This window comes from Rhododendron vialii, chromosome 6a (genome assembly GCF_030253575.1).
Source record: "Rhododendron vialii isolate Sample 1 chromosome 6a, ASM3025357v1".
NCBI lineage: Eukaryota > Viridiplantae > Streptophyta > Magnoliopsida > Ericales > Ericaceae > Rhododendron > Rhododendron vialii.
In genome coordinates this window covers 4,597,856-4,610,093 of record NC_080562.1, presented here as the reverse complement: position 1 = coordinate 4,610,093, position 12,238 = coordinate 4,597,856, and the positions used below count along the sequence as shown (strand labels likewise).

At 37.3% G+C, this 12,238-nt stretch overlaps 1 protein-coding gene across 1 annotated transcript; it reads right to left on the bottom strand.

Moving 5' to 3' along the window:
- Positions 1-9,528: 9,528 nt before the first annotated feature.
- Positions 9,529-11,136, bottom strand: LOC131331080 (probable galacturonosyltransferase-like 1). The gene has a single exon (XM_058364904.1). It carries the CDS (start codon positions 11,070-11,072, stop codon positions 9,930-9,932), a length of 1,143 nt encoding a protein of 380 aa, XP_058220887.1. The 5' UTR covers positions 11,073-11,136; the 3' UTR covers positions 9,529-9,929.
- Positions 11,137-12,238: the final 1,102 nt, after the last annotated feature.

Sequence of the window (12,238 nt, the reverse complement as noted above, 5' to 3'; positions counted from 1 at the left end):
TTTGAATGTGCAATTGCAATTGAATTTTCTCTGCTGCTCTTAAATAGGATTGCACCATTTAGTTGGGGTAAAGTGGGCTTATCACCATCTTCTTCGATGATCTGAATCATCCATTAGTGGAGGAGTAGCCGAGCAAATCACGTATTCTTTTTTGCCTTTCTTTTTCTGAACACAACGAATCGTGGATTCCAAAGAATTCTTTTTGATTGGGCTTTGGTAGCTAGTCAATCGAATACCATTTCTCTTGCATTCGATGAAGCAGCCACCGAGATTCGATCAAACTGAATTTGTGTATGGGTCACGATTGGAATCATATGATGGTCCACAGGACCAATGGGCCGAAACATACTCATAGCCCACTCTAAATTATTATGGGTTAAGTGTACTGAAGATTAGCAGGCCGTTGGGCCCACGAAAGGAAAGCAAGAGGACAGTCCAACTCCAAAAACAGGGGCCCGTTCTGTAGGTCTGAACAGAAATCTGGCCCAGGCTGCTTGGGGGCCCACATTGCTAAATTCTACTAAAAGTTGAAGTAAGCCTCTCCTTTTTTAAGGGCGCTGCTATTCGCAGCCCTTTATTTTCTCTCATAACCCATTACATTTCGGTAAATGGTTGTTGAAAATCATAAATAACATTTCGGTAAATTGCTGTTGAAAATAAGATTATATTTCGGTAACTACATGTCGAAAATATGTTCAACTTTCAGTAAATAACTGCCGAACATATATTTTCGGTAAATAGCTGTTGAACAAAATATTATATTTCGGTAATTGGATGCTAAAAATATATCTCAATTTCGATAACTAACTATCGAGTATAATTGAAAATTTTTAACGAGCTATAGGAGAAAATAGAGGGTTACGAATAGCAGCACCCTTTTTTAATCGACGAAAGTTGGTATTGTTAGAATTGTTAAATTAGTACCTTGAAAGTGAAGTTAATTTCTAACCTACTTTCTCATGGCACCTAATTAAGGCACCCCTGATGTTGTTGGGCCGAGCCGAAGGCCTCTTGGCAAAATTGAAGTAAAAGCTTGATCTAATAGGAAATACTCTAGCGGAAAAACTCAAATCGAAGATTTAAATTGAGTTATAAGTTTATTTTTTTTCCTTTTTAGTACTTCGGAATATTTAGTTATAAGTTTATGATTAGCATAGTATTGCATCTAAAAGATTCAAATTGACCTTTCAAAAAAATTGCATACAGATTTGAGTCTCATTGATCAGATTAATTATTTAAGTTAAGGGGAGTGATTTTCACAGCCACCAGCTAAAACATTCCGAAATTGACATTTACCAAAAAGCTATGAGAGTAATGAAGGGGTTTTTTTTTTTCTTTTTTAAGCAAAAAGATTTTACTAATCTTTGGAGAAGAGAACAAAGATTAAAAGGATCTCAGGCACATCGGCAAAACACCACCCGAGAACCAAAGCCAAAAGAAAAAGAAGGCAAGAAGCCAACCGCACCAAAAAAGAACCTGTAATCTACAGCCAAAAACCGAATAAAACGCCAAAAGCAACCTAAGGAAAACGTGGGTAGAGATTGTTGTAGTTTATTTAAGGCCACAGACGGACAAATCGCTATATTTTACTAGAGTCTAGTCGGTTTTCAAAATGTTAAAAAGACATTCGATCGACCCCATGAAAGTGAGATTAAGAACTGTCAACAAACCTTGCATGTGTAGATGAAAACAACAAATCATCCGATAACTCCATCTCCTTTTTCATTTTCTCTGTTTTTTCCTCTTTTTTTGTTTTTGGAATTTTTGAACCCTCCATTTGTTGGCTGGACTTAATTTCCATGCCTTGAGGACATCCTAACATAAAATGCTGGAGTAGGTTCGAAGCAACAGTTAACTTTGGCCTAACAAAATGTCGAAGCAACCACCTATGGAGAGTAAGGGAAAATGACGGCCAAAGATGTGTTTTGATAATTAATACCCGCCAAATACATGCTGAGAATACATTTGTTAATGCTGAAAATGTTTTTGACGGGTATTAATCAAAACACGTCCTGAGCCGTCATTTTCCCTTTTTTTTTTTATCGGTAAAGGAATTTCATTCATCACAAGGAGAAAAATAAAATCAGAACATAAGCCAAGAAAAGCATTGAAAGAGCTTTGAAGAGTGCACGATACCCTCTTACTACTGCTGCTCACAAAATCTCAACCTAACTCTCCACCTCTCGAAGTTTTAATTTTTCCTAATTAATGAAAGCGAAAAAGCAACAGCAACAGCAACAAGAGCTGAATGGTTAGAGGGAATAAATCTTACTAACACACCTGAAAGCTGCATAGCATGAATGAGTTAGTGTACCCTATAATGCACGTCACCCTTGATATGGCAAGGTCTAAACTGGACTAAACTTGTAGCTAGCTTTCAATGTGTGGCTAAACACCAAAAAAGAATAACAGAATATATTTTTGTCGTTTTAGATGTAAAATATTTAAAAGACGAAAAGGTATGTAGAAGCTCAAGCATTTACGTAGAGAGAACGTAATGATACCAGTTACCCCACCGTGGTGGCAGTTCAAGTTGTTGGAGTAGCTAACATAAGGTTGCTCTTTTCCCATCGGTTCTTGAGCTGGATACTTGGGAACAAATGATTGGGACCAATTTAACTTTCACTTCGGTGGGGATTTGGTGACGTAGCTAGCTCGCGACATGGTGCTGGATCAATACTTCCTACCCCGGCCAGGTCAACTATGACTATAATCCGAACATTCTAGATCCGTTAGGCTCCCCAGTTAATCGGAGGGTCTCTACGTTTGTTCAACAGCAGTACTACCAGTTCTTGAACTTGTTTTGCAAAAATCTTTCAAATTAAAAAGCACTCAAATCTATCGGCCAAATTCTAATTTCATCGTGAATTAATAAACCTCAGTGTATAGTGACGACTTGAAGTCTTGAACACGATCGTCAACTCTCAATGGTCTAAACAGTGGGGTACGTCCCTCTGTGGCAAGAATCGTCTGAATTATTAATCAAACATATATATGGCTCCAAAAAACATTTGCCGGATTATTGGAGCTGTTTCAATCAAAGTAGAGTCTCCCACATGTCATTATTAGAAGACTATTAGTAGTCATCCTTAATGATGTTGTACTATTTTTATTTATTGACGGTCAGGAGTGTTTGGGCTAATTTACGTGTACCTCAATTAATCATATCTTTGGTCCGGTCAAGGCATGCCATTCATATGTCAGGATTAGTTAGGGAATTCACAAGAAATTACTTTCTTGCTCAATTAATCACCTCTTTGGTCTGGTCAAGGGATACGATATAATTTGAAAAACAATAAGTCTATGTACACTTCTATCGATCACTTTCCGGCCACTTCTCTCTCACATATGTGTATGGCCAACACATATGTAAGAGATGAGTGGTCGAAGAGAGATCAGTAAGAGTTTACGTAGCATTATTGTTAAATGTCATATATATATAGTCTGGACGCCTTATGGTCTGGACCGTCTGGACCTCTCATTTTCCGATCGAATTTCGATGATCCGAGCCGCTCAATATGATCAGAACGTGATTTTAAGGGTACTAACCAAGAAATCAGCAAAAAAATGATCGAAAATGGCTTGATCCGAACAGTTTTTTATTGAGCGGTTTAGTAAAAAGTTGCTCGGAATAAGCCATTCCCTATCATTTTTTTTTTGATTTCTTGCAGTACCCTTAAAATCACGTTCTGATCACATTGAGCGGCTCGGATCATTGCAAATCGATCGGGAAATGGGAGGTCCGGACGGTGTGGACCGTAAGAGATGTGAACCTAAAAAAAATTGTGTTTGTATATATATATATATTAATATGACTTCCTCTATTTCTTGAGAGTCGATCTTTTACCTTGGATTTGTTAATGAAATGGGAATTTGTTCATTTGTAAGGAACAATCACACTTCTTTATATATATATATATATATATATATATATATATATATATATACACACACACACCTTGGATTTGTTAATGAAATGGGAATTTGTTCATTTGTAAGGAACAATCACACTTCTTTATATATATACACACACACCTTGGATTTGTTAATGAAATGGGAATTTGTTCATTTGTAAGGAACAATCACACTTCTTCATATATATATACACACACACTCAAAATCCTGGATGGCATACTACTAGCTTGTTGTGAATGGTCATTTTTAAATTGTCTTAATTATATATTTTTCTATATATTAGTTAAGAAACTAGATCCTCTCCGGTCCTTAAGTTGGACGGGATTGGACGGAACAATCCAAATCTAGATCGTCCATCACTAAAATTAAAGGTTCAAATTTGCTCAAAGACTCTTATTATTTGTTATACATATGTATGATCTATATGTGAACTATCTTGTCAAATTCAGAACCCGAATCCAAACCAATTAATTAAAACTAAAGTTTTTATTTCTAACTGCTTTTGAGCACCGAGTGAAGGGAAGTTGGTGAGTATATAAAGTACTGTATTCAATATGCATAACCACATAATTATATGTGACAAGTACTAGCTAGAACGTACCAAATGGCATAAATGAAAGGGGGACCCTAGGCTAAAAGAATGATGCCCCTAAACTACGGGCAAGGGTCCAGTACTCAAGTGTGGTTACAATCAGTTTGGATCAGCTATGGATCGTCTTTTTCGGGCTTATTAAAATGATCGGATATCGTTTGATGCGATATTGAAATACTCATTTTTAATAGTAAAAATAGCTATTGTGTTAGTCAGTTTATACGCAACTTAACTAATCTTGAAGAATCAATCTCACCGTCTGTTAGAGGATCCCTATTTAAGGAGTAAAAACGCTCCTAATCAAATATACCGTACAATCAAGCCCCATCAGCTCCACTCCAAAAGCCAATTATCTTTTGCAGTTTTCACATTCCTCTGCATCATTGTTAGATTTTTTCCCTCTTTTTTTGATTTCACGATAGTGATAAAATCCATATAGGAGCCGATGAAAAAGTGTGCGTCTCTTTAAAAATCAGTTTGATCGATCAGACATCAATGAGTATTTGAAATGATCGATCAGACATCAATGAGTATTTGAACATTTCATAGTTCATTTAGTAAAATAAATAGTTGATGTTTTAAACAATATTCTCCTTCTAGTATCAATCGTATCACTCTTGGTCGGACAATTCAAAATACCGACTGAGAGCGAGACATCCAAACGATGGTTCGAACGTTGGACACATCATCTTAATTTAACTTTGATTCACACACGTTTGATACACGTGATCTCGTTCGTTTGTGTTCGAATTTGTGTTTCAAATTTACGTCCCAAGCATTATTATTTGCGGGGAGAAGCTGCAGTGTCGGTGACCACACCGATCCCCCCGGCCTTCCCTCACACCTACGTCACAGGCCACCGACAGCATATTCTCGCACAGACAATCTTGCTCTGAGTTGTTTTCAATTACCATATCTAAAAGTTGGAAAATAGTAGTAATTAATGCTTTTTTGCTAAAACCAGAAAAAGGATTTCTTTTGACAGGTCTTCTCATAGACTTTAAATCAATCCATATATGTAGGCATGTAGCTAAAACGCGTCTAATAAATTCGATATTGCTGCGACCTTTTCTAGTATTTTTTCAGAATAATTAGGAAGATGTGTTATTACTTGTCTTAAATAGAAAAAAATCAGTAACGCTAAACTCAAACGCAAGGGTCTTCTAGCCCAAGTGATCATGGAGGGGGGCGTAAGGGCCCATGAGAGAGGTCTCGGGTTTGAATCGATGGAGCAACATCTAGTGTTAGTAACTATTACTAACTGCTAATCGACTATCACTATCACAATGTTAGACTGTTAGAGGCATATACAAAACTGTCCTTTGGATTAACCATGAATTTCACAGTGTCAACGGACCTACACCATAGGTACTCATTTAGAATCACGACTAATCACATGTAAAAAATCAGCATTTTAATCCGAAATTTTGAATAAAAAGTTGTAAGTTTGGATCAAACACTTACCTTTATTGGATGGAGCTGATTTTAGAAAAGTCGCTCGAAAAAATATTTTAGAACTAATGAACAGATCAGATCATTTGTGTGGGACCCAAAAATAGGCCCCACAAAATATCTGTGCAAAAAAAATCTATTTGGTAGCAAAATTGGAGAGAGAAACATGTTTTCCGTTTGTTTTTGGACGGAAGTTGACGGCAGGGGTGTAATTGATGAGTTCTTTGATACGTCAGGTGCTTATGTGATATTTTGTTAAGGTCAGGTGCCTATGTGTAATTTGCATGAAATGTCAGGTGCTAATATGAAATTTTCACTTTTTAGAATTGGAATACTTAAAATATTCGCACTGATTCAAACAGATTAAAAATTGGAATACTTAATTTTTAACTATGTTTTTTTTAATATATAAACAGTGTAAAAAAATAAGTGTTTCAATTTTCAATCCGTTTGAACCGGTGCGAAGATCTTAATTTTTTGATCATTTTATCCTAAATGGTCATAATTAAATTTTGAATCTATGACTCTCGTTGATTAGCCCAAAGAGATATAGTATGATTTTACGACTTTCTTAGGACTAATCAACGAGAGCCTTAGAATCAAAATTTAATTATGACTATTCAGGATAAAATTATCAAAAAACTAAAATCTTTCCACTAGTTCAAATGGATTGAAATTTGGAACACTTAATTTTTATAAAAAAACCAAATTTTATAAAAAAAAATTGTTTAATAATAATACTAAATTCGTTAATTTGTTAGTAGAAATAAATATTACGGCTTAAATTATGAAAGAATAATTAAATTTGTAATTACATATAAAACTTAATACATAATTAATTTAGGGATTGCACAAGGACAAAAGGTCATTTGACAAAAATGATGAGAAAACATGGGAGGGAAAAGTAAAGTAAAAGAGAGAAAAGCCATAAATTAATGGATGCTGATTTTGCCACTCATTTTTTTGTTAATATTATTTCTCTCCAAGTGTATTTTTGCATCAAAAATATACTTACAGGAGAGTTGCGTTAACAAAAAAGGAAGTGACAAAATCATTTTCCAAATTAAAACTGAAAAGACAAGGAGTAGGTGACTCTAACTCCTGGTGCATTTTTGTTTGCCGAGTTTCTCTGTCAATTGAGGTGGCAAAAGTTTGACACAAAATTAGTGGGATAAATTTTAATTGGTTGGGAGGCGCCACCTGTCAAACATGATCTGTTGCCTTTGGGCAACGAATAATTTCTCAGAACAATACGAAAAGTTGTGAAAGCAGTACACAGAATACCTCCACTCTTACACGTGGACTATTGCACTACACACAAAAGAAGAAGAACACCCCAATCAAAGCATCAAAAAGTGGTATTTGAAATTTTGAATAGCCAATCAAAAAAGCGCCAATTTCTTTCTCTCTCTAAACCCGGGGCATCTCTCTCTAAAAAAAATCACAACCGCCTCATCCTCTCCCTCTCTCCCTGTTTGTTTGTTGGGCGGATAAAGTTTTGAGTGGATTAAAAAAAAATGAATAAGTTAAAAAGAAATCTGTTTGGTAGTTGAAATAAATAGACAAGAGCAAGAAATAGTGTGAAATTTTACTTAATAGTCCCTTGTAGTTAGGCCCCGTTCCAGAACTTGAATAAGTTCTTATTTTTTATTCAATAATAAGGCTTGTTCCACAAATAAGAAGTAAGTACTTATTTTTTGGTTAAGGCAACTTTAAGCTCAAAAATCATGTGTTTACGCAAATAATTTTCCTATCAATATGGATCTTATTTGATAGATCTCATTGAGATTTTTAATACGGTGCAAAAAAAATTGAAAAATTATTTTTCATTTACGTTATTTTTTAGTTTGAAAATGTGAAATAAGCTGCTTATTTGAGTTTTCTGGAACAACCATTCTTATTTTTCTTTGAGAAGTTTCAAAATAAATACTTATTTTTTAAGAAGGTTTCTGGAACGGAGCCTTAGAGTACAAAAAGAGTTGAAGAGATTTGAAGGGCAAAAGGGTCACTATACCTATCCGGATAAGCTTATCCTAGAGGGTAGGCCGGTAGGGTGGGGTGGGGTAAGCTAAGAATCATACAAGGGTCCTAGCAATTCAGGTGGATAAGCAATTCGGGTGCAAAATGAAAACCAAACACCAAATTTGGATAGGCCCATATTAGCTTATCTCTCTCAAGCTCTTATACCCCTTCCTTCTCCACTTGACAAATAGGCCATTAGGGTTTTAAGTTTTCACCACCTTTACAAGGTAGCGGGAGGGGAGAGCTATGCCTTTGCTGAGTGTTTCATTTTCTCCACAACTATGGCTTTTCTTGCTTTCAATAACCCCTCATTTTTAGTAATAATTTTCTCTCCCGATTTTTGATATGATAATTTCTTTGTGTTATCCCATGTTTCCCTTTCCCTTGGCTTCCCCTGTCCGTTCAAATTCGAACAGTGGTGGTGGTGATGGTTCTCTAATGTAGAAAGGCGGTGGTGCATATTTTTAATATCATACATTGAGAAATATAAGTAATTGAAAATATTATGCAAAATCGTGATGGACATTTAAAAAAGGACGGAGAGAGTAATTCGTTTCACTTTCGTATTGTTCAAAGTTCAAACCCTGATTTTTGGCTTTTAAAATTTTTACTTTAAGGATTGTTCCTTTTTCTAAAAGAAATCTAATCAGCTGGCAAGCTAGCAGCTTTCCAGCCACTTCTCTTGTACCCAAACACTACTTTCATGCATTTTACTTATACTCCAAGTTGAGTTTTATTACTCAACTTTCGAATTCATTTCACGAAAGCAACCAAATAAAAAATAAAAAATTTCAACCAACAATTTCTCATACTAAGGGGGTGTTGCGAAAATGAAAATTTTGTAGATTTTTATTTGTAGTTTAGAAATTGTTAGGTGTTTTCGGTAGTGAATAAGTTGTTCAGAAATGTCAAATATTTCCGGTAGTGAATAAGTTGTTGATGGGTTTATAAGTAGAGTAAAATATTTTTTGTCAGTGAAAATGAGATGGTAAAATACTAAAACTTTTTTGTTAATAGAAACGAGATAGTAAAATGCAATAAATTTTAAGTGTTTTTTGTTCATGAAAACGGCGTATCAAGTATTTTGTGAAAAATTTGTCATTCTTTGGAAAACAATAATTATCCACCAAACAATGCAACATTAAAAACAACAAAATCAGAGTTTATGGTCGATAAAATTCTCCCTAACATATGAAGACAATACGTAATAATTTCTTTGAACAACAAACAATAAATTTTATTAATCAATTGTAAATTAACGTTGTAGAAAGATAAAACGGGACAAGAGCAAAAAATATCACAAGAAGAAAATGACATCCCAACGATATTGACATCGCGTTCCCTTGACAATCATCTGACACCCACGACCGAAAGATTACAAGGTTGGCAATGAAAACAATACTATTGATAAACACAGAAAATTATAGTCCAAAATTTATTTATTTTTTTTGATCCGGTAGTCCAAATATTTTGATCAAGTATATTTCACGGTAACTACTTTTTGGGTAACGAATCCATGCTTACTAAATGAAAAATATTCGCAAAAATACCAAATACCTTCTTTTTTCATCCATCTAAGTAATTTACAGAGTAAAAAACCTCTGTATTTTTAGTCATCTTCCTAATCAACAGTATATTAGTGGAGTAACTGTTATAATCATCCACAAAATCTATACACTTCGCACCTTCCTATATATTTGTCTTCGGCCACAGATTCAAATACAGTTGTGCTCTGCATCGTGTGCCTGGATTCGTCCCTGCTCTTAGTTTTTTTGATTCACATACAATAGCGTTGGGCATTCGTGCACTTGAATTCCGCACCGATACATCCAAGTAAAACTTACATGCATCTAACGGCTCTAGACACAGTAAGTATCCGAATCTGTGTCCTCACCAATTTTTGCTTCATCATTTGCCCTCACCCAATTCAATTCGAATTCCAATTCCATCAAGATTCGAACGAATATGGTGTTTTCAACAGATCATAAGGTGCCCACAGAGCATCCAACGGGCACGGCCGGTTCGAGTCCAGCCTCACCCACGGCTTCCCTTTCCCGCTCCAATGCAAAAGGCTAACCGGACCGGGATGCAAATCCCTGCAAAGCCCACGAAAGTTATCCCCTCCCAACCCGTGCTGGTTCCACCGGTGGTCCACCGGCGCTATGTTTCCGGCGAACACAAGCAAGAACGGCGGCAGCGAACCCAGCTCGTAAATCCTCATCCTCTTCTGAAGCTCCATCCATTCCTCGATCTCCGTTGTGTAACCACCGTCGCGCCACCGCGCGAGGTCGATCACCATTACTCCGGTGTTGAAGTAACATGCCTTGCGGTTGGCGAATGTGACTGAGAGAGATGGGTTGGACCAGAATGTGGGGGTGAAGTAGGCGGTGAAATTCGCGTCGCAGTATTCCGGCGCGGCGAGGACGGCGGCGCCGGGGAGTGGGGTGGCGGCGAGGTGGGCGATGTCGTCGACGAGGACAAGGTCGGAGTCGAGGTAGACGACCTTGCGGACGCATGTGGGGAGGAGGGCCGGGAGGTACGAGCGGGCGTAGTTTAACGGGCAGTCGAGGGCAGAGCGGATGGAGGTGGAGATGAGACCTGCAGCCGCGGAATCGTCGAAGGGGTATATTTGGAATTTCAGGTAGGGGAAGGAGGAGGAGATGATGGCGCGTGGGTGGGACGCGGTGGGCGAGGCCACGGCAGAGGCAGAGACGACGAAGTGGAAGATTATGTTTTGGGGGCAGGAGGAGTGTTGGAGGACCGAGAGGATCGCTGCCATCGAGCCGCGGAGGTAGGCGGCGTCCAGTGTCATTGCCACGTGGACGGCCTTTTCAGAGCAAATAATGGTAGAATTTTTTTCATTTTCCTCGATATCGACGACGTTAGTATTGCCGTCGGTTATAGAGGGACAGCTTGGGGAGTTGTAGAATTCCGGGGCTTCTCTAAATTGAGGAGAGAGATTGGTTTCTGAATTTAGAGTTGAAGTGGTGGCGGTGGCGGCGGCGACCACGGTAATGGTGGTAGCGAAGGAAGAAACAAAGAGGGAGAGGAGGAGGAGGAGGAATTGGAGGAGTACTTGTTTAAGCATCATCCCATGTGGAGGTGGTGTAAGATTTGGTAGTGGGAGAAAAGGGTATGTTGGGTTTAAATAGGGAGCCAGGGTTGGTCCATAGGGTTGGAAGCATAAAAGGCTACCAATGATTTTGCAAACACAAAAATTGATTACAAAATAAATATGGAAAATAATTTCCTCCATATGGGTCTCATAATGAGTCCAAAGACTCTGAGCATGTGTTTAGAACCTTTTATTACTTTATAGATCTCGATACGTGAAATAGTTTTGGAAAAAATCAAATTGATCAGACATGGATATTTGAGTAGTCAACTCAAATTAGTTTGAGTTGTGATTTGAAAATTGCACTTGTCGTGCATTTATTAAAGACAAACGTGATCCATTTATTGATTATCGATGTCCGAATGACTTGATTTTTTACGGAACTCGTCTAGGCATTGAGATCTACAAAATTAACGCTTCGAATCATATTTTTTACTTGAAGAGGAGACCTGTATGGAGGGCGCGTTAGTTTGTTGTGACCCAAGGCACACTAGGGATGTCTCCTTAGTTTTGATATTTTTAGACCAAAAATGGCAATTGGTCCGTAACGGTTTACGAACATTTACCATCGTGTAGACAATCCCTTCTGTTGTTTTTTAGTATGCTTTAGTCGTATTTTTGGGATTGTTTACGAAGTTAATAGGTTGAGTCGGACGCATACCCATATGTGTTTTTCGGTGTATTGTATCTCTATAACTCAATCATCTGATCTTCTTTAATTTATATTATCAATGACAACGATCTTCTTAAAAGAAAATGAATTTTCAGAATGTCAAACACTGTACGTAAAATCTAAATTATTGCCGATGGTACTTCTAAGATACGAATTCATTGTTTGGTAATAAAGCAAGGGGATTGTGCATAGTCTCCTTAGCTGGTTGGCCAGGCTGAAGATCTTCAGAGACAAAGAGGTGGTTATAAGTCAACAAAATTCAGAGACAAGTTTTGTTGGATTCATCATTTATCATACTTTAGTTTTCTTAGACCCACCCATGTTGTTCTAGTAGCTAGCCTTTTTATTTGCTGGGACCCCCTTAAACTTTTCTTAATTTCCCTTTTTTTTTGGACGGATGTGTTTGGGCCAGGTTACGCCCACGATGCACCTCAATTAATCCTTTCTCTCGTTCGGTTAAACGCAGACC